This window comes from Salarias fasciatus, chromosome 7, assembly GCF_902148845.1.
Source record: "Salarias fasciatus chromosome 7, fSalaFa1.1, whole genome shotgun sequence".
In the NCBI taxonomy this organism is placed as follows: Eukaryota; Metazoa; Chordata; class Actinopteri; order Blenniiformes; family Blenniidae; genus Salarias; species Salarias fasciatus.
In genome coordinates this window covers 20,274,773-20,296,837 of record NC_043751.1, presented here as the reverse complement: position 1 = coordinate 20,296,837, position 22,065 = coordinate 20,274,773, and the positions used below count along the sequence as shown (strand labels likewise).

Sequence of the window (22,065 nt, the reverse complement as noted above, 5' to 3'; positions counted from 1 at the left end):
TTAGATAGATGAAGATGGATGCAGCACAGTGACTCATTATAACCACAGTCCTGAAACACTAACTTCAACTGTATATAGTTTGCAACCTTTTCAAACACTCCAGCAAGTTAAACATCCTTCTTTCATATAGTTCATTTTTTATTTATCATGAAACATTTCCAACAAAGCCGCTAAAAGCTGAAAACGATGTTCGCAAATGTCTGCTTTTGTCTGAGCAGAGGTTTAAAATTCAAAGCTTTACAAATTGCTGCCTATGACTGAACATAAACAAGAATCAGTAACATTTGAGAGCTTTGCTTAAAAATGTCACCGTTTCTTTTGTACATTTTGCTGCATGTTGTTGATTCGTTGCAACTTTTATTATATATTTAGATATGTTTATACCAACGATGTGTACCGCACTGCTACGCCAGAATTTCATGTTCCTGCTCTCAGCTAAAATTTCCCCCCACCTGTGCCTGACATTTTTTTTATAACACCAATTTAAAAGAGTGTGTCATTTCTGTGTAATTTTCCTGCAGATGTCAGGATGACTGTCCTGTAGGCACCTACGGTCCGCAGTGTAACCAGAGGTGTGAGTGTCAGAATGGAGCCAAGTGTCACCACATCAATGGAGCCTGTCTATGTGAAACAGGGTTTAAAGGTCCTAATTGCCAAGAGAGATTCTGTCCTCCAGGCCTGTACGGCCACATTTGTGACAAGTACTGCCCCTGTAATACCACCAACACCGTGAGGTAAGTGAGACATCAGTGCAGGGCCACACACAGCTTTACTCCGACCAAGCCCTGAAGCGAACGCCCCCCCGTAGCTCCATATGAATACAGACTTCTGCAGCTCAATTTTGTCTCTTCTTAGCTTTAAGCCGGTGCTCATTCTGAAGTCTGGACACCCTTCAGCCGTGTCATCCAGTTAGCTTTTAATCGCGACCTTTGCTTCATTCATAATTTCTCAGCAGCATTCATAGTTAATGCAGTGTTAATGCTCTGATTCCGGCAGGAGTTGGGTATCGGCCATAGAAGTCATTACAGAACGAAGGAGAAAAGGGACACCTCATCTATCCTGAAACACGCACGCAGACACATAGATGGATGAATCGCTGTTGGCGCAGACTTCTCACTTTGATCCAGCTCAGGAATGAAGTGTTGATACTCGCAGAGCAAGAAAACTTCACCTCACTCTTTTTCTTCCCGTTGTTGTCCCATATTTCTCTCTCATTATCCCGTAGCTGCCATCCTCTTTCTGGTGAATGCACCTGCTCTGCGGGATGGACAGGGCTTTACTGTAATGAGACCTGCCCGCCCGGGTTCTACGGAGAGGGATGCATGCTGTCTTGCAGCTGTGCCAATGGAGCTGACTGTCATCCTGTCACAGGTGCCTGTATATGTGCCCCTGGGTTTATGGTGAGTATCATGTAACCTCGCTGCTATCTAATATAGTATTCACACCAGGAGCCACCTCTATGGCCGTGTTGTACTATTATTTTGGATTTAATTGTATATGTTTTACTATTATTCTTTTTTTATGTTTAATTTGACCTTTACTTAGTCTCATGAAATGTAAATCTCTGTTCCGAGCGCCATAATGTCAAGCCAGCAGGATAATTATATTGCACAAGCCAACATTTACCAGAGGAATAGAAATGAAAGGATACTGAGGAGGAAGAAATGGTAATTTGAGACTTAAAATGCAGCAAACTTAAAAATTGCCAAACAGTGTAAACATTTCCAACACAGTCAGATGCTTTTAGTTTCAATTTGTAATTTAACAGTTCTTGTTGGAGTACTCAGAAACTTTAAAAACATCCTATGAAATAAACAAGGATGTAAGGATACGTAGAAGGATATGAACTCCACTTTTTTGGTGTTTTTCTATACAATCAAATTTATTGAAAAGAGCAAACATCGAAGTCTATATATTATAGATCCAGTTATACGGTGGGGGTGGAGATGGACTCTGTGCAGGTGTCCTCAGATGAAGATCTGGTCCGTCCTGAGGAATGCCTCTCACAGTGTGTGAGTCTCAGCAGACTCATTCCACCAAAGTGCCTCAGGACATCCTTCATTGCTGTGGCAGTCACACTCCATCAGTCCTACTTTTGAATAGTGTTTATTGTGTTTTCATGGTATTTTCATTCTTCTATGCTGACACCAGTCAGCGTAAGTTTGTTTCGATTAATATTTATTATTACTTATTCAACTTTGTTCTGTTGGATTAATATTTTTACTTCTATGCTATTTATTAGGCATATCGGTTATTTCTCTGATAAATGTTTGTCACTGTTTTCTTTTCTGCTTGTATCTTTTTTTTTTTTTTTTTTCCAAAAGTGCAGTTTTCCACAATAATGACTGAGTAACGGCAGCATACTTCACCTTTCCCCTGTGTGAAATTCAGATGTGAAGGTCGTAGTTGTGATTTATGTTTCGTGCGCAGCTCTCGTCACATGTTTGCGTCGGCGTGGCTGTAATGTTTTGGAATCGGTCCCGGTTTCACTTTTAAAGCTCTTTGTACACAGACACTCAAGAGCAAGGTGAGACGTTTTTATTATTGCCTTTTTATGAACGTGTGCTCTGGCACTCCAAGAAATTCTCCTCTAAATGATTCATTCTGTGGTAACAACCCCGCCACCAGTTGTGTGTATTTCAGAAGCATGGTTCATCAGTCCTGACTGGTAGCATCACGGCCAAGCGGAGAGCAAGCTTAGATCTCTATTCCTCGGCCAATTTGGAGAAAATTGAATCTTTGACCTATATGTGTTTTCCATTCTGCTGGTTTTTTTCGGTGCAGCCCTATTGTCCCCTTTTACAACTGTCAAATTAGTTGGGTAACTTCAATCAGTTTTCCCATTGTGTTTCTTGTCTTGCAATCTGAAGTTACAGAGCAACAGAGACCGAGAAGGTACATTTCTGCCAACATTACATTTCAGTGGAAATTGCCTGTGTCTTACAGCGGGCCACTGTGGTGAATTGAGCTACCGAGCGGGGCCGCAGACTGTGTCTTAATTTGCTCCACCTGTTCTCTTTGGCGGCTGCTGGGAAGGGCTGCCAGATCCATTAAACAGACCTAGAGGGCAGGCAGGAGCTGGATAGAAAAGGAGGCAGTCAGATGGGAACAGACACACCTCATATGGAGGATTGGTGTGTTTGTGTGGACGAGGGTGGGTGTTAGCGTTCACGGTAGCTTTTTTTTTTTTTTTTTTTTTCTGTAGTTTTAACAAAGCGGCTGCCGCTGTGCAGATAACACAGACACTTTGTTAGAAGGTAGAGCTTGCGTCGCCGCTACCTGCAAGTGTGTCACATGCATAGCTCATGATTATTATCGAGCAGACCTTTTAAAATGTGGCTGATGATGGTGTTGAAGCTATGATTGCAAGTGAAGTCCCTTCCCCAGGGAACGGCTGATAAGACTAAGCCTTCCCACTGCATCTTTGTTCTGGAGTCCCATCGGGGGGCAAACCAAGCAAAGTGTTGGAGCAGACCGAGCACCTGCACGCTTGATTTAGCCCTAGTAATTGGACATGCTCTTTTTGACTGGGACAAAGTGATTACATGTTACCTATTCAGGCTTTGTCCCTCGCAATCTGCAGCATGTATACAGGGTAGCACTTCTCCCCTATGTCGACTGTTTCTCCAGATTCTGTTGATACTGCTGTATCTGAAATATGAATGCATTAGTAATGGATTCCGGTCTGCCTTTGTAGGTGGTGAAAACAAATCATTTCCCTTTCTCTCAGGGCTTTCTTGCCTCATCAAAAGGTTCACGGGTTCATTTTCTGTCGTGCCGCATGAATTTTAAACTGCAGTCACTCATCCCGCAGTTAGATGAACTGTTAAGGAGTGAGACTGATTGGTAATTAGTGGTGCCATTTGCATCTAGTCTCAATGGGTACCAGCCTGATCAATGTTGTGTCAGCCATTGGCTTTCTGGGAAAAAAAAAATGCACTCCAATTACATTAAGATACTAATAGATATAAATTTAGTGCCTCGGCCAAGGACGACCTGGCCGCCTCTCAGTGGCTCAGGTCTGCTTGCTGCCTCCGTCGGCTGTGTAGTTATGTAAGGTCCTGCTGCTCCCATGCAACGGACTGACAGTCCGTGTATTAATAATGATTCTGCACATACAGACTTCTATCCTTCCAAGCTCAGAAGGAACATGAATCAGTCGGCTAATGAGAGAGCTGCCTTTCCCCTCTTGAGAGCGGACCAACCACTGGTTTCCTCACCATGAGGGTGAAACCAAGTGGAATTCAACGCAGCCATGGATGCAGCAAAATCCATGTGGTCATTTGTGGCTGCATGACGTTTTATCCATGGGTCCAGTCACCAGTAAATTGCCTGTGCTCCGTGCTAAAGAAAGCCCAACCCCCCCCCCCCCCCGACCCCAATCACCCCCCCTCTCTCCCTTCCCGGCTTCGTATTTGCCCGTCCAACTTCCCAGCTGGTCGAACTTCTCTCCACATTTAACAACTGTAACTGAACTGCTATTGTTAGCAGTCTTGAAGCTGTCATTTTCGGCAGAACAAAGGTTATTGCAACCGATTGATAAAAATTTCATTCACAGACAGCCGCTTTTATGTGGCGTACGGGGAGAGGAGATGTTTTAAGATGTGTGTTCTGCCCCTGGCGTCCACTGGCACATCTCCTCCTGCCTCCTGTTTAAACTGAGTTCAAAATGATAATGAGAGCAGTGAGCAGCCGGCAGTCCCCCAGCTCTCTGGTGAGCGAAGCAGGAGCCACTCAGGACTCCTCTGGGCCTCTAATTGGAACTCTAAATCATTGTGTCACCTGTCACTCAAGACGGGGTTTGAACGGGAGGGTGTGAGAACCCATAGACTGGCTGTGATCTCCGACTGAGGGAGGGACGAGACTCGCGGAGGTGGGCTGTGCTCAGCCTTTCAAGCAGAGAAATTCTAATGACAGCGGGCTGTAGAGGACACAGAAGGAGTACTCCATGTCCTTTACCAAGATAGTTCGCTCTAAACCTGCACCAGCATGGCGGCTGCCGCTCTCCTGTTGGTGTTGTCATAAATGCTGAAGCAAAGACTTGTCAGCGGTTTGTCAGCGCCGCCTCCGGGATCCTGTTTTCACCTGTCCATCCAGTCCGCTGTGGTGTTTGTTAGTGTTTACCCCGTTGAGCCAAGTTTGTATTGCCATGCATGTCACCACCAGCTGAGCGCTCTCTGAGGGAAGGGCTCAGATGTTGCTATGCGCGTCATGATTTCACCGTGAGCTTCAAGACACACAGGTCACAGTCCACACCATCTTTTATGCAGGTAGGATCAGTCGCAGTTGCTACTTAGCGGACGGAGCGCAGTAGGTTGTAAGAATATAACAGATGATTGATACCGGGTGAGACTTTCAAGACCTAACCGATTCCATCCTGAAATTTTAATCATTTTTAGTCACGCTGATCCGACTTGCTTCTGTCTACAAAATCACTGTAGCTCACTGAAGGTTTTTAAAATTCAGAGGTCGACGTCCCCAGGGAGCTGCTGAGAAAGACACTTCAGGCAAAGATCCTGCCGTGTTATAAACACAATGAGGAGCCAGCTATTGTAGTCCAGCATGCTGATTCTGTCTGCGTCGTCGTGTAAAGCAGCATCAGGTGCTTTGACAGGCAGCTCATGAAGGCAAAGAGGAAAATAACACATTTTGTAGGAAAAACAGACATATCTGTACACACTCACAAATCATACACCATTTATATTTTATTATATTGCCAAATTAAAGATTTTTAAATCAGACATTGAAGAAATGAAATCACTAAACCCAAAAGAGATTTCTCATAACCTCAAGCTGTTACGTTTTACTGGAGCAATCTGCACAGGTCCAACAATCAGTCAGTCCATCAGTCTAATTTCAGACAGTATTGACAACATCGTGCACACATTCAGATGCTTGTCAGATGTTTAGAATAAGAGAGCAAAGTTTCATTTCTCAAAAAGTAAAATGGGAATATTTGTATTTCAGCAACAGAGCGAATCGTCTTTGTCTTATTCTTAATAATTTTATCTTATTATAAGAATGAGAATTTGAGCTATATTGCTGCACACTTATATACTGGTACACTCCATACTGATATACTAAAGATGCACATTCTACTGAGATTGATTGATCTCTCTGGAGTTGAACCTTCATTGTCAGCCTTTAGCAGTTTCCAGTTTAATTGGTGCTTCAATACTCACTGACATCTCAAGGCGAAGTCCAGGATTTAATGTTTCTTTAGTTTACTGAGATAGTTTTAATAATGAAGTGAGGATGGTGAGACGGAAGGCCAGATTTAGTCATTGCCTGGTTGGTGAAAGATGGGTGAAGGATCTGGATTCCTCAGCTTTGGAGGTCTGCCAGTCTCTCTGCTGAAAAGGGGGTGAGACTCATGCCTAATGGGAGACAGGGACATGCACTGTGGAGAGAAGTTGAGAGATGAGGAAGCAATGCTGCAAAAACCAAAGCACGGCTGCGAGTAAATGCTTTCAGAATATATAGAGTGTATAATTGGAAGCCAGGAAGTGAAAGCTTGGGTTGATCAAGAGTGGGTCTCCCCTTGAACTTCAGTCTCTATAATGAGTCCATTCAATTTTACAGTCGCGTTTCTCCTTTTTTGTGCACAGACACAGTACGGATGCTCCAAGTAAACAGTTCAGTAAGCGATGGAGAGGTGCAGTGAACCTCTCCTGTCTTCCTGTCTGCTCCTGTTCCGACTGTATTATTCCTATTTTTGGTCTGACAGAGTCAGCACTTATCGCCGTGTTGGTTTGTCGCCTCATGACTTTGCGTTTCTTCCTGTTGAGGGTGAGGACTGTGCCACGGTGTGTCCTCCTGGTCTGTTCGGGCCGAGCTGCATGTCCACATGTTCCTGCCACAATCACGCGTCCTGCTCTCCCGTCGACGGCTCCTGCGTCTGCAGAGAAGGTACGGCGTAATTGACTCGCGGTGGAGGTTGAGCGCGAGTTCTGCTACACTGACTGCGCCGTATGCTGTATGATCTAACAAGCTGGATTCTAAATGGATGAAGATTTGCGCCCTGCGTACTGTAACCCGCTGCCAGAAAATCCTTGCCCTTCATTTATTTTATGGCCAATTTTCAGTTTAATCAATGATACACCCTTGGGCTTTTTTTTTCTATAAATTATTTTCACAACCCACAAATTCTGCGCCAGCAGAGTGTCATATCCATAAATGTGGGATTGTCCTGACCTTTTGGCCCATGCTCGAGACCCCTGATCTCAGGTTATGAGCAGCTCATTCTTTTCCCTGAGATTTCTATTTGAGGTGCTCGAAAAGGGTGGAAAGCACTTGAGGGGGGGAAAAAAGAGGTAAAATAAAGACGGAGCGCCTAGAGGTGCTGGCATGCCTCAGTTTAGATGGTAAATGAATTTTTACTTACGCAGCATGTTTGCTGGTCACAAGCATGCTTTCATTTTTCTGCCACTTTTATGAAACAGTGTTAACAAAGCAGTTTTGCAAGGTGTTCCCAAACCACTGCGAGCACGCTGGGCTGGTTCTAGTGGGAACTGGTAATGGAAAAGTTATACTCTGATTTTGACATTTTATCAGACGACTGGCTGATAAAAAGCCAGAATAATGATTCATCGTGAAAACTGTGAACAATACATTGACATTGCTTTTGTGAGACTTTATTCAAGAATATAAAGTCAGTGTAAGTTGCACTGGAGAAAGACGTCGTTAGAATTTATCCACAACAATGTGTTGCTCCCAACAGAAAAACTGAACAGAGAAAACAGAAAATATAAATCCAATAAATGGATTACATTTCATTTTTATGTGCACGTTTTTACAGTGTTCAGACACTAAAACTTTGCACTAGTAGTACAACTGACAATCAGAAAGTCGCCAATGTCAGTAGGATTCAACTTTCGCTGAAGATCTGTACAGATTTATAATAATCCGGCCTGTAGCTATTTCCTTGTAGATCAGGAATTTGTGACGTGCGCGCAGGGATAAGCCCCCCTCACACAGCTTGAACCACACTGAGCTCCCCTGACTCTCACGCTGCACATGCTTCGTCTCGCACCAAGTAGAAATTTAGGTCGGATTGTCAGACACCTTAACGTTTTTCACATTACTGTAGTAACTTTAACATGTTTAGGACTTCACCTCTGCATGTTGAGTTAGATTTAGTTTAAGTGTTATTTTCTTTTGTGCTGTTGATCTGTCTTGAATATACAGTGTGAAGCTTTGTGTTTTCTCCCTGAAGGCTGGCAGGGTGTGGACTGCTCCATCCTCTGTTCCAGTGGTACCTGGGGTCTGGGCTGCAACCAGACATGCTTATGCAGCAACGGCGCCGCCTGTGATCCCATAGATGGCACCTGTACCTGTTCTCCCGGGTGGAGGGGAGAGCACTGCCAGGAGTCCTGTCCTGTAAGTTTTTTGTTTTATTGGCAGCGTATAGCCAATCTTCAAACTTTTTGGACAGCTTGTAACAACCCGTTGCGCCCCCGGTGTGGCGTTTTAAAGGCGTGACTGTGAGTTTTTATCATTGCCAGGACGGTACATATGGGTTGGAGTGTCGTGAACGATGTGACTGCAGCCATGCTGACGGCTGCGACCCTGTGAGCGGTTACTGTCGCTGCTACCCCGGCTGGACAGGTAAATACGGCTCCTTATTCTCCTGGCTGACGGTAACAGGATAAATAAACTCTTAGGTATGAGCTGCGTTTTTTTTTTTTTTGCTATGCTCATCAGCTGAAAATCAAAGCTATCGCATGCTTGTCAGACACATTCATTTGCTAAAATTGGAAAATATGCTGCAGAGTTGGTGATTTGTGTTGTACAGTATGTTTACAGAATGTCTCAGCAGTGTTTTGTTAATTAAATGTTCAATTTGTTTTGCTGCTGAGCCGGTGGCGTCGCCGAATGAGAGATGTTGAGAAATGAGCTCTAAATTAATTCTTCTGCCTGACACAGTGGATGCCGCTATGCAATCATGCTTATATTGCATCTATTATTGGCTGTACCCAACGACTGAACTGACTCATCATATGAATATTTGGAGTCGGAATCAAATAATTGGCTCAGAATGCTCTCATGATTATTAGACACAGTCTATGATATCTTTTTTTTTTCTTATTTTTGGGTCTAGTAATTATTTAAAGTTTCTTTTTTTTCATGATATGATTGAAGCAAGTATTTATTCGAGCATTCTTTCTTTCTCAACCAAAGCCGTCTCCCCATTTCAACTCTGATCCCCTCTAGATGCTCATTTTTTGTTTTTACTCAAACATATGTCCACGTTTCTTTTCCCCGTCATTCCAAGCTTTTTGCTTACAGGGGAAAAAAAAAAAAAAAAGCTGGAGGTGGGAAAGTGTGAATGTCACAGCAAGGGTGAGAGTCATTATGCTCAAAAATGAAGTGTCGCATCTGAATGTCAAATTCAGGGGGGCCAGCCGAGGACCTGGTCTCTGAGCTTTGGGTAGAGAGGTGCAGTCGGGGAGGGAAAAAATTCAGTAGGAAAGGTCAAGCCTGTGGGCTCTCAGCAGCCCACTCCATTCAGCCTCCTGAGCTCAGGGCATTTATTCTGGGAAACAATGTGGGTTTTATTATCTGCAAGAACGGAGCCGGCAAAATGGGCCTCTCATGCTCTGAATCCTGCACAGGTCGGGACCATCTGTCAGCCTTAATTGAGTCACCAGGGTGCAGGGCTGGGGGCAGTGCGCGGCCCAATGGGTCGAACAAACACACATACATACATACTGGAATCGCGGAGGCTTGACAATAGTCTCTCTGAAGGAAGAAGCACCTCGAGAGGGGGGGACTACCCCGACTTCGTCACAGAACTAAGTCAGGAATCCAACAAAATGGCTATTTACACACTCTCCAGAGCAGTTTTATACTGTCAGCGCTGTATCGCCAAGCGTGCTGGATCCAGCGCTGGTCAGGCGTTTATTTAGCTGTCAGCCTGTTGTAGGTTTTATTGTGTAGTTTGTGTAAATTGTCAAGAAGCTTGACTCGCAGAGCATGTGCATCTAAGTGGTTAAACTGCCTGTGACCCACACAGCTGTTGCCTCGCTGTCGTAATCCTGACATCAGCCGACGGAGGTTTAAAAGAAGGCTCCGACGGGCCATTTGATGCCGGGGCTCCATGCTAGTACATGTTAAACAGGACTTTGCCTTTTATATTTGAAGAGGTTGATGTCACAGAGCAGGTAATGTGAGTGTGTGTTTACATGCACCGAGAGAGCGAGAGAGAGCGTTGCAAAAGGGCGAGAGAGGTTTTCTCTGTACAAATTGGACGGTGAGACCTCTGGCACTTCTCAGTGAAAAGCCTGCTTTGAAGAGACTTCAGTTCTGGCTCCTCTCACTTTTTCTTCTTCTCCCTCACTAGGCATCCAAAGCCCCTCTGTTTGTCACCATTAGACTGAAAAATGTGATGTTCTGTCCGCATTCATTTTCTGACAGTAAAGGCAGTCGCGTTTTTTTTTTTTTTCTTCTTTTTTCTCCCCATTGCTTGGCCTCGCAGAACCTCAAACACACGCGCACAAGCCTTGCCCTCCTTTTGAAGTCCATGGCCTGACTTCTGACTAAATCACGGGTACCGGGCTCCCCTAACTCATCAGCACCAATGTTTCCTCTTCTCAACTCTTCCACGCCGGCCTGAAGGTGCTTTGGTTACTGTATAGCATTAGTCCCAAGAGTTTAGCCCAGGTTTAATTCAAAGATACTGCACTAATGCTGCTTTAATGGCTGCGCTATTCTCAGATATTCTCATTCAAAGAAAATTTCAAATGAGGCTTCGAAGTGGGGGCTTGGAGCTTGAAAGGTGCCGGAGTTTGCATGCAAGTGTGTGAGAGTGTGACTCCGGAGTGTGTGCACGTGCAATCGCAGCGATGTACAGTACGTTTCATTTTACAAAACTGTGCCTAATTATTACAGTACATGTGTGACATCTTTACCCTTCCTTTCCAGTTTTCGAGATAGCCTTGATGTACCAGGGAGAGAAAACGTGATTCGTCCTCCTGCATTCACCAGCAGGGACAGATCTATGTATGGATGCAGTGTTTTTGCATTTGTTGGTTTTTGAGCTGCACAAAACACACTGTGACACTTCCAGACTGTGCTCTCGTAGCCTGAGTACTTCCCTTCAGCTCTGCACACTACCCCGTCTCTGCTGAAAGAGAATGGGAGACAAGCTCGGCCTCTCTGGAGACCCAACCCTGTTAATCAACACAGTGCACTGGCAGGGAGCCTCAGTCAGATCAAAAATAAAATACATTTGGAAAGGAGAAACAGAGTGTGAAAGATGGGCTGAACTAAAAAAAAGAAAAGAAAAAAAAAAAGGGAAGGCAAGAAAACAGACTCCAAACAGCAGTTATGTTTATTCAAGACAAAAATCAATGGAAGATCCATGCTGGCTGAATAACCCTGCATAGATGTGCTGTGATCAGGCCTTCTGAACGCTGTCCTTTAATGATGTGTTTTTACAGATGGCATGCTATTTAGAATATTTTGGCATACCAGTCTTTAGCCGTTCTTGGTGTGGATTCGCTGAATATTCGTGATGGTAATGTGCCTGCAGGAATCCACTGTGATAACGTGTGCCCACAAGGCTTCTGGGGACCCAACTGTTCAGTCAGCTGTTCCTGTCAGAACGGAGGATCCTGCTCTCCCGAGGACGGCACATGTGTCTGTGCACCTGGATACCGAGGGACCTCCTGCAAGAGAAGTGAGCCTCCGCCGCCTCCTCGGAGACAGCGTTTCTTTAAGCAAACCTTTGAGAGTCGGCCGCGTGACCCCGAGAGTGACACGGCGGCAAACTCCGTCGCAGCGCCGACCTTGCTTTGATCTTTGAAGAATTGTTAAAGGGTGAGCGGCGCCGAGGAGAAGCACTCGGCTGTCGGTCACAACGGCTTGAGAGTAAACCCTTCATCACTGCGATCACTTAATCACAGTGTCTTTGCCCCACCGGTATCCCCTTAGACACACACACACACACACATATATACACACCGGCATGGCCCTCGCCCCCTCTGACTCTGTCCTCAACAACAAGCTCGCAGTGGGAGGCTCGCGGTCCTCGCCTAAGGCTCATCAAAGGGCACGCTCACCGGGAGCGCCGGCTCTGGTTTTGCAGTGGGGTCCGTCTGAAGCGGCTCTCAAGTGATCGGCTCACTGATTGGGAGTGAAATTCACAATCATAAACCTGTAAACATCAATATGAGTGGCAGGTAAGAGAGACGCTCTAATACACACGTTTGTGTGTATTAGAGCGGAAGAAAAAGAAAAGAGAGAGGAAAATGATTACTCCCAAATTCAATATTTGCACAGATAATTTGAGTGTCAGGTAAGAAAACCCTCATAACTGCAGTTTTTTTTTTTTTTTTGCCTTTTTCTTCTCACTGAGATTTTAATTGAAGGATTACATGCTTCTTCAGTGGTTGATAAAAATGTATTACACCAGGTGCTTGAAATAAAATCCGAACCTGCGGGGTAAACTCAGCATTGCATGTCTGTCAAACTAAAGCTGAGGCTGTTTTTCAGTTCCTAAAAGGTTTCTATTTTGGAAAAATACCTGATCATCCCTTGAGAAAAGAGGTATTGGAACAGAAATTTCATCCAAAATCACTGCCTGTAAAAATAGAAACGGGACATGAATCCCTAAGTCTCTCCCAGCACTGACATGGAAATGTGTCTCATTATGGATGCACTGTTAGTTTGTGTATAAAATGTGCGTATGGTAACCTTTATCCTAGCTTTTGAACATCTTCCCTGTATTAATAACACAACTGTGCACTTTCTTGCCATATATAGATCACTACGTTACTTTTAAGACTTGACATTAAACAGATTTTCATGACTCACTTAACTTTTTGACTATTCCACTGCTGGCAGCAGATGAAATGGCAGTGATTTGAATAAAGACTGACTTTTCCTGCAATCTCCCTCCCGTTTGCTGTCTCTATCTGTCTTTTCTGCTTTAATTCTCCTGGCCTTGATTTTTCGGTGCTCTCCGTTGATTGCTCTTGATGTGCTTTGTTTCATTATGATCTTCCTTTTGTTCCGATGGGCCTTCGGTGACTGATTTTTCCCGTGCCCGCCCCGCTCCGCAGGCTGCTCTCCAGGGTTCTACGGACACCGCTGCAGCCAGTCGTGTCCGCAGTGCGTGCACAGCACCGGGCCGTGCCATCACATCACGGGCCACTGCGAGTGCCTGTCCGGCTTCTCTGGGTCTCTGTGCAACCAAGGCAAGTTGCTTTCCGTGTCGGTTTTTTCTTTTTTCTTTTTTTTTTTAATCTAAAATTCAAATTAAAGTGATAAAAAGGCACAATAAACACACACAGAATAAAAGGCTGCTAGACAATATAGAAGCAGGAAAGAAAACAAGTGATCTGCAACTCTGATAACCAAAAGAGCTGCTTTTTCCTTCCCGACACCAAATAAAATTTGTGTGAAGCTGCAAAACAAACTCAGCCTTGAACATTAAGATAACGCAGCTTATAAACTTCACTGTAATTTTTTTTTTTTTTTTTTTTTGAGCTTTGCATCCCGAAAGTGGAGTTTATGCCACATTTATGATAATAAATAACTACAATTAAGTGTCTGCAATATTTTGGGGGCATTTTTGAGCTGTTTTAATGCGTTTTCCTCCATTTCTTTTATGATTGTTTATTTTTGTTTTGTTTTGCGAATTTCTTTCCACGCATGAAACACAGATGTAACGTTAGGAGTGAAAGTAACTGGCTCTGTCCACATTAAATTTCACACCTATCTTTGTTTGATTCATCCACGATTAGCCTATTCAGCTTAGATTACCTGCAATTAAAGGTGTCACACAGGTGCCAGAGAAGAATGTGACACTTGTTTAATAGGTGATATATGGGAAAAAAAGTCTTTTATCTAAAGGGTCCCATTTGTCACCTCAAACTGCAAGACGAGAGTCAGTTCACAAGATTGGCCGCTGTGTAATAAAATAAAAAAGACATAAAAATAACTTGCACATTAACATGCATGTAACTTTGTGAAGGCTACAGGAAGCCACTACAGAGGCTCCAGAGCCATGGGTCGTGCATCCTTGTATTAAAACACTTGCAGCTAAAAAGCTCCACCCAGTCCAGGAAATGACGGCATCAAAAACAGAAAACATTCACTTTTTAACAGTTTTTTTTTTAACAATACTGAAACCCAAACTAGCATTAACGTCAAAGTCAACAGGCTAAATGCTGTAAAGTGTATCAAATATAGATGATTTTTAAACATCCCACTGTAATTCTTTTTGTTTATGTTGATATTATAGTAATTTCCAGTTCTAATAATTATTTGGTTTTAAGAAAAGGCTTATTACGTTACTGTTTTATCAGTCTTTCCCACTCGCGATAAAACTGGGCCGTTGGTGACCCCTGAACTGAAATGAGTGGTGAATGTCAGTGTGTGTGACTGCCCTGCCTGCCGATGCGTCCTGCCTTCACCCACAGTCAGTAGCATTTAGCGGGAATCGAAGATGAATGGATGGAAAACCATAATTAAGATCATTGACATTTCATGACTGTTTTGATCTTTCGCAGCAAAGAAAACACCAGACAGACTCAGCGACGACGCTCTCACCGAGACCTGTGGTCAGAAACAGTCGATTGCAGAGTGGCTGACATAGTTAAATATACAAATTTCAGTTGACAAAGTAATGAAGCGTTACTTAATTAAGCGTCACTTTTGCCACCTTGAAGGTTAAGGGTCCATTTGAAAAACTGCTTATTTTCATGTAGTTTGCTGAAGGCTGAATGGAGCCTCTATTGAACTGTCACTGTCGCAGAACAACGACTTGGAAAAAAAGACATAAATAAATCAAGTTGAATTCCATAACAAAGTAGCTCCTAACGGTGGAGTCCCGAGCTGTATATACATGACACTGTGCCAAAAAATGCGCTCAGTTTTCTATGAAATCTAATGTGCATTGGATTTGCACAGGCACAGTTGCTCCAGTTGTGTAACAGACATAATTTCCTTCACCCAGCGCACAGAGCTCAATGGGGTGTGAGATTTCTAGTTCAACACAAGGTTTTGTTTTTTTTTTTTGTTTTTTTTTTTTGGTTTGTTTGTTTTTGTCTTTCTTTTTTTGCAACTACCAACAATAAATGCTTTGCAGTCTCCGCACAACATCCCAGGATAGACAGGTTATGATCCGGCTTAATGTCCCTGAGTAAAGTTTTTGAGAACCAATCAAATCTCGCAGTCCTCCGTGACCTTTTTGACATCTTCCTTCTGTTTCGCTCACTGTCAAATTGATTCAACGAGCAGTTTCGGCCTCTGCAGTTAAAAACAAGTACAGTTTGTATTTGAAAAGGTCTCCTCGCTTTAGCCTGGTACGAAACAGTGTCGAAACGGATCAAGAAATGCTAGTTGTTGTGAAGCAGGCCTATTATTTTGTCTGTGTTTAGTGAGCACACCTGTGCGCGTATTCTCACGGCGCTTGCTTTGCTCATTGACTCTAATGCGATCAACGGATGACCTGCTGCCACTCCCGCTGGCATCGCTGCCTTGAAACTTTGAATAATAGCTTTTATCAGCGCACTCCAGACCAAGAGAAAAAAAAAAAATCAACCTTCAACAGAAGCTTGAAAACTGCTGAGACCCACTTTTTTCACACAAAGAATACGTTAAGTAAACGCCGCTGTCCCTCTGCCTAATTCTCCAGAAAGCGCCGCATGTAAATTGCTTCTTGTGAATGCACAGACGGAAAGAAACAACGCGCGCACACGTCTGGGCTTCTCGTTAAATTTAATTTCAAGGCGACCTGTCTTTTGTGTATTGCCTTGGCAATGTTTTAATCATATAGGAGGACCTTGTTGACAACGTTGCGCCAAAAAAACATCTGAAGCGATTTCTCACTCGACTTCTTACTTCCAATGCTAAGTCTTGCTTTAGTTACATTTTTAGATCTCATAATTGAATTTAGTACGTCTGTGCCTTTCTGTGAATATGTGACAACAAAATACATCAAAATTCTAATTAAGCCTCGAAATACTTGCATCGTGTTTTGGGTGAAAGTGTTACAACAGAGTTGTACAAGTTGATTTTGTTAGTTGTATTAAACAAAGGGCAGCTATCGTGAAAGTGACCATAACTGGAGCACCTGCTTGTTTGCTTCCAAGCGAACTGTAGTGAAGAAAATACTTCAATATTTGAAACGTAGTTGTGCAAATAATTGAGATTTGAGTTGTCTCTCTTGTATTAGCATCAATATTTTTGGCCTCTTTCCTTCAGTTGAGCATCTTCTAATCCCAGCTAGTGAGTTGTTAACAAAAAATGTAGAAATGTGAAAAAAATTCCACAGTAAACAAAGATGTACTATATGTGAATATATTCATTTAAAATATGCACCAAGTAAATATAAGCAATGTGTGATTTTGATTGGTTTCATACCATTTTGCAACAGAATTGTGTAATTATCATACGACCATGTCTTTAAACTGTATATTTCAACTGGTATGCCATTCAATAACACCTTATAATAATTACATTGTTCCTATTTACACATGCTTACCCTAAAAAGGACTAACAGATGTCAGTGCATGTTTGATTGTTTTATTTTGTGTGCACTGTGTTGGATTTTGCTGGCTCACTGTCCATCTGCTGAGCTGAATATTCATGGTTTAACATCACCCGATGTGTGGCAAAAGGTGCTGTCTTCTCCTCAAACAGCAGATACCCTGGCCATGCGGCACAGGCAAAAAAAAAAAAAAAAGTCTGCTTTCCATCAAAGTGATTGGGGAAGAAACCTACATGCAAATGTACTGTAGATTTTTACTTCTAATAATTTACTACTTTTTTTTTTTTTTTTTTAATAAATTACAGAAAGACGATGGGGGATTTTTGAATTCTCTTTCATGGCTTTGAGCAATGTCTTAAAAATAAAAGTTTAATAGCTTGGCTGAAAGAAGAGGGAGAAGAATAAACGAGAGCCGTTCCTAATTTGTCTGGACTATAATTACTGGCTGAGCAGGCGATGGGCAATAAGTAGCGGAGGTGGCCGGCAACATGCGCGCGCTCGTCTTGTTGAGCCCCATTGGCGTCCTCACTTGTCCTCTGTCCGGCGTACAAAGTCCCGGCCTTAATGAAGCTCTCCTGGTGAGGAGAGACTCCAATCCCCAGAAGCATCAGAATAGGGGAGCCAACCTCATGGCTTAATGACAACCTGCTTGAAGGAGCTTGAAAGAGCTCTCAAGAAAAGGGGAAAGCCGGCTGAAATGTAATCATTAAAATCACTGCTCATAAAAATAAGTCAGACCCATCTCGTTCACAGCGAGCCACCTTATCAGATACTTCTAACGCTGGGCTATTCTCTTTATATGACGCCTTTAATGTGTCTGCCGCCACTGCAGCTGCCTGGTCCTTGATGGTTTGATACACCTTGGTACAATTTGTCCCACGGTCCAGCAAGAAAACACAATGAAGGTTTCATTGGAGATGATATATTTTATTGAAGAGTGCCGGAGTGCATTGAAATATTAATTTCATAAAAAATGTATACCGTGGTCTGTGTACATGGTCTATTTTAATTCTGTGGCACATCACTCATTCCACCCCAGTGAGTGGAAATAGGGCAGCTGGGCCACAGGAGGCAGTGATTGACTCCTCCTTTTGTCTAAACAGATCACTTCACTTCATGTCCACTCAAATAGAACAATATCATCCATTAGAGGAAAATGTTTGTACAACCTTTCACTGAATGAGTTTGTTTGCATAAACGTGCTCACAGTAATGTGCTGTGCCCAAGTTTGATGTCATTAATGTTAATGGATTTCCACCGGTCTTTGCATGTGAGTGATAACACGCAGATCAGGCTTGTTTATGTGTTGAGGGGTTTTGATTTATTTATTTTTTTTAATCTTTTGCAGTGTGCCCAAGCGGCAGGTACGGGAGGGCTTGCGCTGAGATCTGCCTCTGTACCAACAACGGCACCTGCAACCCCATCGATGGCTCTTGCCAGTGCTTCCCAGGCTGGATTGGAGAGGACTGCTCTCAGGGTAGGACTCCTCTCCTCCAACCTGCATTTCATCGACTGATTCTTCCCAAACCCCCCCCCCCCCCCCATTGTCTGTCTCCACTCCTGATTTCTCTCTCACTCTTACCTTCATACACATTAATCATTTTCATGACCCCACACACTCCAGAACTACCCTCAGCCCCGGCTGCTGTAAAACACATTACTTGCCTAAATGATTGTTGTAATACATTATGCTCTTTGATTTAAAGCACTGTAGGCCAAAGATCATTAGCACAACTTTGAGCTGCCCTGCCATGAAAAATTGATGTGTGTGTATTTTTATTAAATGTATTGCCTACTTAAAGTAAAAATAACGTATGTTTCTTGATGAATAGTCACTTGACATGAAAGTCTGCGCGTCTCGCACAAAGGGCATCCATCGCATTGGATTCAAACAAGGACTTTTATTTTCATGTATGAGTTTGCAGTGAGTGTCTCCATGTCTCCAAACATGAGTGTGTTGTGTTCCATGTGTGCATCTCTGAAAGTTGGAGTGTGTGCTTTCGGAGAGTGTGTGACGACGAGCCTGACTGTGTCTCTGGCGTCTGCAGCCTGTCCCTCTGGGCACTGGGGCCCTGATTGTCTCAACTCGTGTAACTGTCACAACGGCGCCCAGTGCAGTGCCTATGATGGGGAGTGCAGGTGCAGCCCAGGCTGGACCGGTCTCTACTGCACACAGCGTGAGTTTCTCCACCGGTTAATAGACTCACAGTGTCATCTACTGGCAGCCCAGTAATACTGCAGCACATGACGGCCGAGGAATTCTACATTTGTTTAGACGGCAGGGTGATCAGATCGTATTAAGTTTTCATTCGGCACACTGTTGTTGTTGTTGTTTTTTTGGGGGAGACGGAGAAACATTAAAATCATACTAATGGTCACTTCAATAATGTGCTCATTTCACATTCGAGTCATTTATTCAGGGACAGTGCGAATCATCAACATCAGTCCGCTAATTTGAATTCCATTATCTATCACCCCGAGGGTTTTTCAGCATTGTTTGTAGCAATGTGCTCTTGCTATTGTGCATGAAAATTACATTTATTTGAACAGTTTTCCTCTTTCTCAGAGACTTCCTCTCGCCTGCTGTCTTCTTCTTTTAATTCCACCTTCAGGTTATGTTAACAGCATAACTGTGTTTTCTGCTGAAGCAGGAAATGTTTCATTTCCATTCATTCACATTGTCCCCTATTGAGTATGCAGTGGAGACGCTGAATGGTATTGATTTTCCTGTTCCCTTGCAATATAACCTTGACTCTTTACATTGTCTTCCACTCTCTTTGTTTTTTCCACCCCTCCCCGCCACCATGGGTTTGTACATCTCTGTCCCAGGCTGTCCTTCAGGGTTTTACGGCAGGGACTGCGCCGAGGTCTGCCGCTGCCAGAACGGCGCCGACTGCGACCACATCTCTGGCCAGTGCGCCTGCCGAACCGGCTTCATCGGGACGAGCTGTGAGCAGAGTTGAGTGGTCCCAGGCACATTTTAGCTCCGTGCAAAATTACCCGGTGGATGAGCGCGCTTGTGTGCATGTGTTGTGCAAACACTTTGGCTCCCACCCTGTAAGTGCTTTAATTTTGATGGATGCACTAATGTGGCTCTCTGTCATGCAGAGTGTCCTGCTGGTACATTTGGGTACGGCTGCCAGCAGCTGTGTGAGTGCCTGAACAATGCTACCTGCGACTATGTGACTGGAACGTGCTACTGCAGCCCTGGATATAAAGGCATCCGCTGCGATCAAGGTGAGAGGTGATTGAGTTAGTCGAGGTGTTTCAGGGTTTTCTCACTTGAACACAGATGTGTACACGTTGTTGAAACAACCCTCTTCCTGTGGTTTCTCTGTAGCAGCTCTCATGATGGAGGAGCTGAACCCGTACACCAAGATCAGTCCAGCTCGAGGCTCAGAGCGCCAGTCGGCAGGGGCCGTCATGGGCATCATCTTCCTCCTCCTCATCATTATGGCCATGCTTAGCCTGTTTGTGTGGTACAGACAACGGCAGAGGGACAAGGGGCACGAGATCCAGCCCAGTGTGTCCTACTCACAAGCAATGCACATCACCAACACTGACTATTCTCTGTCTGGTAAGATATCCTGCTTTCCTATGGTTGAATACCTGAATATTAATATACCAATAGAAATGTATAACAAAACTGAACACACCCAGTAAGATAATAATAATTATGTATTGAAAGAAGTGGAAGGTACTTGATCTCATGTATGACAAAGTTATCTTCAATTCATATGTTAGTGCTACCTGAAGCCTGCTCCTGCTGCTCTCCAGTCGCACCAAGTTCTTGGAAATTCCCACCTTATAAAAATGTCACTATCAGCAGAGTTGTAGAAGAACACAAGCCCTGCAACAACTGGAACGCAGCAGCAGTTTTGTTTTTTAATAGTTATAGATAGATGGATTTGTTTTTGATCTTGAATCATTGTATGCAAGCAATCTTGTAAACCCTCAGAGTGTGGCAGCACTGTGGCGATGAGGACCAGCGCTCCTGAGGTCAATCAGAGCCAGAACAGCAGCAGCAGCGGCAGTGGACAGTGCTTCTCCAACCCCAGCTACCACACTGTGGCGCAATGCAACGTGCTCTCCACCATTTCCAGTAACCTGGAAGGAACTCTGACACTCAAAGTACGACCTCCCTTCACGTGTGTGTGTGTGTGTGTGTGTGTGTGTGTGTGTGTGTGTGTGTGTGTGTGTGTGTGTGTGGTGACGCTACATTTTATATGTCAGTCACATCCAGCAGTGTTGAAGCAACAGCATGCTGTGTTTTTCTTTTCGCAGTCGAGCACTCTGAAAAGCAGAAATGGCTCCGAATGGAGAGCGTACTGCAACCTCAACGACCTGGGTCAGTTTCCCTCTCCGTCAACACGCCGCCACACAAAAACAAAATTTGGGCTGTGCAGAATTGTCAAGTTAAGACCAAGGATACATGTATCATTAGCGCAGACCTTTCATTGGCATTAGCCTGCCGTGAATGACGATGAACCAGTGGTCTCTCGTTTGACACAACCTTTGCTCTGATTTTGATAAGATATGCGGGTTGGACAGAGAAAACGGAGGTGTGAAGATGAATAGAGGTCATTGTGAGCTCATTAGTTCTCTTTCACTTCTCCCAGTGGCACATTTTTCTATGATGGCTTACATCAGGTCAGATATCACAACCCTTAGACTGTGAATTATAGAAATTATAGCGTTGGCATTTTTTTTGCACCCTTTTCTGATTCGAAATGGCTTAAAACATAGTATACTGTGGTTATAATCAGTTAAGAATGATTATTGCATTAAAAACTGCATGGTTATGTGGGCCAGTGGATACTGTCCTGTATGCATAATGATATGTAAAAGACTGGATTGTAGCTTTATAGTGTTTCCCAACTCGGACCGTCAGGGACACTCTGCCCTGCACGTTTTAGACGTTTCACTTTTCCACCGTCTGAATTCCCATGACTGACTCCTCATCAAGCTCCGCAGAAGCCGGTTAATGATCCGTTCTTTTACATCAGGTGTGCTAGAGCAGTAAAAATCTGAAATGCGCAGGGCAAAAGAATCCACAAGTATCTGGAATGGGAAGCAGTTTACAGAGAAAGGGAATACACATTGTGTTTTCATAAACATGCTGGAATATTCTTATTGCATAGCTGCTTGTTATATTAAGGGGTGGTTGAACACAAGAGACATGTTATTGTTTTTTCTGGACTTGCTTCCACACTTGCTAGGGTATATTATTATGAAAAAGGTGACCACAGGAACAAATAAAGTTACTTGGTAGATATTTGAGTTGATCTTTTGTTGCGAAATATTAAATTTCATACCACTGTGAAGACTTGGTTTTTATGACATTTGCAAATCAGCATGTTTCCAATCTCCTTATTACCGACTTCAGGCAAAGCAATAGCTGTCAAGACAATTATACCAGTATAAAATTAAAATTAAATGACCCCGAGAAACATTCTGTAATACTTAAATTTTTATAATTTTGCTGCGAACATGATTACTTTTCAGAACCATAACTCTTAGATTGTTAATGATGTACTTGGAGAAAGCAGGGAGACCGTTTCTAGTGA

The 22,065-nt window shown here is 43.6% G+C and overlaps 1 protein-coding gene across 7 annotated transcripts in view; it reads left to right on the top strand.

Annotated features, from left to right (window-relative positions):
* Positions 1–22,065, top strand: part of megf11 (multiple EGF-like-domains 11) — an 80,978-nt gene that overhangs the window by 55,814 nt on the left and 3,099 nt on the right. For 3 of the 7 annotated variants that reach the window (XM_030096025.1, XM_030096030.1, XM_030096023.1), the window contains 14 exons: positions 522–734; positions 1,226–1,400; positions 6,789–6,909; positions 8,216–8,379; positions 8,505–8,607; positions 11,534–11,680; positions 13,065–13,199; positions 17,847–17,975; positions 18,547–18,675; positions 19,328–19,456; positions 19,607–19,735; positions 19,839–20,075; positions 20,457–20,629; positions 20,783–20,846. In XM_030096025.1, coding sequence (XP_029951885.1) covers positions 522–734; positions 1,226–1,400; positions 6,789–6,909; positions 8,216–8,379; positions 8,505–8,607; positions 11,534–11,680; positions 13,065–13,199; positions 17,847–17,975; positions 18,547–18,675; positions 19,328–19,456; positions 19,607–19,735; positions 19,839–20,075; positions 20,457–20,629; positions 20,783–20,846 — 2,048 coding nt within the window. The remainder of the gene's footprint in view (positions 1–521; positions 735–1,225; positions 1,401–6,788; positions 6,910–8,215; positions 8,380–8,504; positions 8,608–11,533; positions 11,681–13,064; positions 13,200–17,846; positions 17,976–18,546; positions 18,676–19,327; positions 19,457–19,606; positions 19,736–19,838; positions 20,076–20,456; positions 20,630–20,782; positions 20,847–22,065) is intronic. The other 4 variants (XM_030096026.1, XM_030096024.1, XM_030096029.1 and 1 more) reach the window with 2 other exon arrangements.